The 6,132-nt window shown below is 48.6% G+C and overlaps 1 protein-coding gene across 4 annotated transcripts in view; it reads left to right on the forward strand.

The window, feature by feature from the left end:
- AMBRA1 (autophagy and beclin 1 regulator 1) overlaps positions 1–5,341 on the forward strand; it is a 137,260-nt gene extending 131,919 nt beyond the window's left edge. For all 4 annotated transcript variants that reach the window (XM_075712465.1, XM_075712464.1, XM_075712466.1 and 1 more), the window contains one exon: positions 3,783–5,341. In XM_075712465.1, the coding sequence (XP_075568580.1) occupies positions 3,783–4,273 (491 nt within the window). In that variant the 3' untranslated portion in view covers positions 4,274–5,341. The remainder of the gene's footprint in view (positions 1–3,782) is intronic.
- The last annotated feature ends 791 nt before the right edge of the window (positions 5,342–6,132 follow it).

The raw sequence follows: 6,132 nt of genomic DNA on the forward strand, positions 1-6,132 counted from the left end.
GGAAGGGTCACTTCAGTTAGAGTGGAAAAGGTTTGTAGGAGCACAGCACTGTGGACACAACGCTAATACATACTTGTATTGCAGAAGGGAACCATGGGTGATGTTTTTCTGTCCTGTCAGGCACAAAACTTGTGTCCCTGTCCAGAAAAAGATGGAGACTGTGTCTCAAGATTGCTTCCTGCTGTGTGATGGATTCTGATACAGGGTCAGCCTAGGTGGAGGACGAATTGGCAAGTGTTACGCTTACACTGGTACTTCACACACTGTAGCTGTGGCTGGTCTGTAGCGCTCTGTGACGTTTTTCTATTTTTCTGACCCTAGAAGGTAGGCTTAAAAGAATGAGAGCTTAAGATAAAGGATTTTACAAAGGAGATCAGAATGTAGTTTTGAGCATAAAATGAGAAGAGGAATTGCGTTCTCTGTATCGAGAATTAGATTTGCTGTCACTTGGCCTACTCTTGCACAAACTCAGGTTCATGCTCTGGATATGCCTAAACCCTTTGGAGTCCGAAAAAAGTGCCACAAGTATGCGGTTTCTCTCTGTCCTGGTTTTGTTCAGCTGGTGGTGCAGGGAATGGGGTTTGGCCAATGCAGCAAGTTGAAACTTCTGGCAGTCTGAGATGTGGGGTTTATGGCATTGCTGTTGTTTTGGGTAAGTGCCTGTGTGCACACTCTGAACCTCCACCAAATGGAAGTTAGCTTATTTCACTTGCACAGAGTACTAACGTAGTCTGCATTGGCAGCCTGGTGAAAGAACGTGTGTGGGAGTCACCAGGCAGTAGAAGCGGGCTGTATGTGAATCTGTGCTGTAGCTCAGCTCAAGGCAAATCACACAGGAAGCTTTGCTCTGAACCAGTCAGCCAAAGTCATTGTCGAAACCTGAGGGCGGGGAAGGGGAGGACAACCCCCAAAGCAGAGGTCCTTGTTGGATGCTTGAAGGGTGAGGCTCGCTTCTGGCCCTTGACAGGCTGTCTTTCTGGAATTTCCAACACTAATGTATCTCTGTGCTTGTAATCTGAAGGCTCGTAACTTAGATTTCTGCTGTGGCATCAGCCCTTGCTGTTTTCTGAGCAAGCAGCTGCCTCAACTGGAAATTCAGCCATGGCACATGGTAATTAAGGGGCAGGGAAGAGCTGCTGTCTGCATGGACTCCTCTGGTGAAGCACATGTTCGTAATGCTGAGGAGTATTGGCTGGGGACCCTTGCTAATTCACTGTTCCAATGCTCCTGTATTGGGCTAGTTTATAGTAAGTGATCTGTGAAGAGCACAGCGCCTGCTGTTTCAGGACTTGTGTAGATAGGGCAGGCTGGCATGTCTCTAAGCCAGGTTGCATATCTTGGCTTTCTCAAGCTTCCTCTCTGGCCTGGCCAGATGGTTGGTAACGAAGTGCTTACCACTATGCCCTCAGAACGAAGCAATGACTGAAACCAAAACCATGCTTCTCAAACCTTCCACTTACTTCTGCTCATGATTAATGCCTCAATAACCCCTGGCATGTGTGTTTTTCATGCTGAAGTTTCCAGTCTAATAGCTGCCTCTGTCTGTTCTCAGTCTTCGTGCTGGTCAGCCAGGTTCCTAGTTCATGCATCAGCTGCATCCTGAACAGGATTTCTCTGCTAGAGTTGTGGGTCAGGCTCTGCCCAGGGGTTATTCTTGCTTATTCCTCTAGGCTCTGCTCCAGGTTCCCATGTGGTTACTGGTGTCTCTGTGGTCTCACTGATGCTCTAACCAAGGAGCTATGTAATTGCTATATGTATAGTGGATGTAGCAGGCTTACTACATTCCTAGCAGAAAGGGACTTAACTCTGCTTGTGAGAATTAAATTTGCCCTTAATGTCCATAGTATTTCTACAGCAGGGCAGTATGTCAGCAGACTTGCTTGAAGATGAAATTAGCCATACCCTGTGGTGGAGGAAGCTGATGGTGTTTGATGCAAGTACCACTGCGCCCATGAGAAAGGGAATAAGTTGTCACTGACTTGACTGCACATGTTAACAGCTTTAACTATCTTGCTTTTTTAAAAAATAACCTCTACAGTGGTATGGTGTAGGCTGTGCTGAATACTTCAGCTCTCATGTTGGATACATGATCTCCACCCCACGGCCCCAAGTGGTTTTGTCTTCCTAGTCAGTGTGGCATTTTGTTTTTTGTTGTGTTTTAACTCCTGCCTACATCTAGCCTTGTTGATATTTGTGTTCATTTCCTTGGTGCCAGGAGAGCTCATGGCTTTCTCCTCTCCTCTAATCAGCACTGCGATGGCTTCATGGAGCTGGGAGTGAGATTTATCTCTTTAATAAGAATTGTCAGGATCCCACTGTGGAATGATTCTAGCAGCTTATGATTACAGATTGTTTTCCCCAAACAGTCTGTAGCAAAAGGAGGATGCTAGGAAACAGAACTGGGCTGGACTTTCCTGCCTCAGGGATTTAATCTCCTATGTGGACTATTTTTCTGTGAGATTTTGTTCTTCAAAAGTAATCTTCAGCAACCAAGGCATTTGACGATGGTTCCCTCAGAGCTCAGTACAGCCTGACTATGAAGGGAAGGCTCGGAGGTAGAGCAGGCATTCCTCCAAAGATACCAGTCAAGGAGAGCAGGAGCCTACACACTTGATCTTTCCTTGATCGTAGGTGATGTGAAAGCGCAGACCGTAGCTGCTGTCTGCTCTTGGCCAGCTGCCTGTGTCCTCCCTGATACTGGGGAGATTGCCATCATGTCATCTGCCTAGGGTGTTCTGAAACAGGTGAAATAGGAAAGGCCACAGGACTCTTTAACACCATGGTGAAATGTTTGGTTTACTGCAGAGCAAACTGAGGTTTTTCTTCCTGCCCCTGTGGGACTGGCCAGACTGTCTCTGCAGCTGTGAGAAAACACACTGCCTCTTTGACTCCCCTTTTTTCTCCACCTGTATGGCTAGATAAGAGCTGCTTCTCCAAGGCTTGGACATGGAAGTCTGTGAGGAATGCCTGTGGGAGTGGCCAAGATTTTCTTGACAGAGTTCAGTGCCTTTGTTTGGCACTTCACTGAAAGTTACGGAAATAAAATGTTGGGCTCCCTCTGAAACAAAACCCATCTTCTGTCTCAGCACGTGCGCACTGCAGTGCAAGTTGCAGGGCAATGAAGCTGGTGAAGGGTCTGGAGCACAAGTCTAATGGGGAGCGGCTGAGGGAACTGGGGTTGTTTAGTCTGGAGAAGAGGAGGCTGAGGGGAGACCTTATCACTCTCTACAGCTACCTGAAAGGAGGTTGTAGTGAGGTGGGGGTCGGTCTCTTCTCCCAAGTAGGTAGCAATAGGACGAGAGGAAATGGGCTCAAGCTGCACCAGGGGAGATTTAGATTGGATATTAGGAAAAATTTCTTTACGGAAAAGGTAGTCAAGCATTGGAACAGGCTGCCAAGAGAGGTGGTGGAGTCACCATCCCTGGAAGTGTTCAAAAAACAGGTAGACGTGGCACTCTGGGACGTGGTTTAGTGGGCATGGTGGTGTTGGGTTGATGATTGGACTGACGATCTTGGAGGTCCTTTCCAATCTTAATGATTCCTAGTTTTCACTTTCATTATAAATAACCCAGCCACCAAGCCAGGAAACGTGAAATTGCTACTCTACCCTTAATTGGTTTAGTAGTGGACTTGGTAATGTTAGGTTAATGGTTGGACTGGATGATCTTAAAGGTCTTTTCCAACCTAAATGGTTCTATGATTCTATGCATCTACCCAGCATTCTTTCTCTTTGTGTCGTAGTTTGCCTTGTGCACCAAAGTTGCTTCTGCTTTCTTTTGCAGGTGAAGGTCCAGAATATGGGGCCAGTGGGGAGGATGCCCTGAGTAGGATCCAAAGGCTGATGGCAGAAGGTGGCATGACTGCTGTGGTCCAGCGGGAGCAGAGCACCACCATGGCGTCCATGGGCGGCTTTGGCAACAACATCATTGTGAGCCACCGGATCCACCGCAGCTCTCAGACTGGTGCAGAGTCCACCAGAGTTGAGGGCACATCAGCACAGCAGTCCACCTCACAGCAGCTGGCAGCTGAGCTGGAGGGACGGATCCTTTCAGAGTCTATGCAGCTGTCGGAGCATGGCCTGAGCCCGCGGACAGCCCCTAGCGGGAGTGAAGGACAAAGCGCTGGTGATCTGGACCTGCCAGAGCAGGCCCAGTCCTCCATGGACACTGAGGGACCAATTGAATACAGTGACCTAACTAATAATAACCATCTTCCTGACAGTACCAACTTCTATAGTAATGACAGCACCAGTGGGGAGTCGCGGAACAGGTAGAGATTGAGTTGTGTGTTGGTGCTACCCTTGTACTGCTCAGCAGAGACCTGTACCTCACAGCTGGCCAGGAGCTGGAAGAGTAGGACGTGTGGCTCTGACAGGATGCTGGTTGTTAAGAGGGCTTCTCTGTGCTGGGTGAGTGGGAAGGGATAAGGACTGCAAGGGAAGCCATGGGGAAGAAAGCGTACTTAACTTCCAACATTCCCACTGCTGAAGAATTAACAGGAATATGAACCATACTAGCTGCACGTCATGCAGATTTTGAAGCCTCATGGGATCCCCTGAGCTGAGCCCTAACCCTGCAATTCGGCCAGTGTCATCCTTTGTAAAGCTTCTTTCCTTTCCTCTTTCCTGCCCTTTTATGCCCAGGGGCTGATCAGTAGAGTGAAGAAAGGGAAGGGGGCCTGCAGCATCCTTGTGGAGACAGGCAGTCCTACTGGGCAAACCTGGGTGTGATGCTCCAGCTCCATTGCTGGAGTGGAGGAGTCTTCCAGGCCACAGTCACGCTCCTTGGCACATCACTGCTCCCCCCTCAGATCAGGGTGTTCTGAGACCCGTCCTGCCTGCATTGTCGTTTCTGGGAAGAACTGGGCTTTGCCAAAACCTGCATGGCTCAGGATCTGCTCACAGGTGGGGATCTTTCCTTTTTAGAGAGTTAGTTTAGTGCTTGGCAGGAACCTAAGCAGAGCTGCTCTATAGATGGGTAGAGGGACAGGGGCTACTGCTGTCTAGTCAGGATGCAGTTCACGCAAGGATGTTCTAAGCTGTGCCAATATTAACATGAATGAGCCATCCCAGTGCTTTCATGGTGCCAGGACTGAGCTGCACCTCCTTGGCAGAGGGCAGGAAATGCCTTTCAGCTCCAGGCCAGGGTGTGAGGTATGGGTCTGTGATGTAAGGTGTTGCATGTGAAATCTTGACCTTGTACATGTAGTTTCTAGTGGAGAAACTAGATTTTGTTTTTAGTCTCAAATGTGATTTTCCTTTTCGTTTGTAACTCTCCATCCCTAGCAGGCTTGTGGAGGAAGGACAGGGAGAGTGTGAGTGCTAACGAAGGAAACACCAAAGATCAATGTCATTAAAATATGACAAACCCTCTCTTGACCTACTGTCTTCATTTGTGTGATGGTTGCCTCTGTGTTCGGCCTTGGGATAGGTACATCCAGCTCAGAAGCTCAAGGTAGCTTAAAAATGTCAGATGATGATCACCCCTTCCCAGGAGGAAAGCAGGCTCAGCCTTTGAGTTGGAAGCCCAAAACCGGGAAACAGGGAGGAGCATTTGGGAGCCTTGATTGCAAATCACCTTTTAACCAGTCTGGATATGAGCAGGCACTTCTGCGTTTCCCATCATTCAAGTACTGCAGCAGGGAGAGAGAGGAGCGTTTCTCCTGTCCCACTTGAAAAGGTATGTAGAGATGCAGCACTGGCTGTCTTAGGCAAGGAGAGTGGTCTATCTTGCCAACCTCTCAAAGCAGAAAAGGGGTGCAGTATCTGGCTATTCTGGATAAAAGAATGCACGCCCCAGTGTTACCACTCTGTGGTGAGGGATGCTTCCCCTGCTGTCTGAGCACCTGCCGGCAGCTGCTGTGCTCCTGCCCAGCTCCTCTAGACTCTGTGCTGCAAAGACATTACAATAAATAAGGCTGTCATTAGGCAGCACTCAAGCTCCCAGTCAGAAGAGTCTGTTAGAGAACATTAAGCAAATCTTCTCTTAAATCACAGCCTGGAAATGAACCTTAAATCAAATCAGCTGCTGCCAGGCCTCATTGCGGAGTGTTAATGAGGCTCTAAAACCTGCCCTGAGCCAACCACATCCCTGATCTGACAGGAGAGCAGCCTGAAAAACGGGATTCCCTTGT

Source organism: Pelecanus crispus, chromosome 6 (genome assembly GCF_030463565.1).
Source record: "Pelecanus crispus isolate bPelCri1 chromosome 6, bPelCri1.pri, whole genome shotgun sequence".
NCBI lineage: Eukaryota > Metazoa > Chordata > Aves > Pelecaniformes > Pelecanidae > Pelecanus > Pelecanus crispus.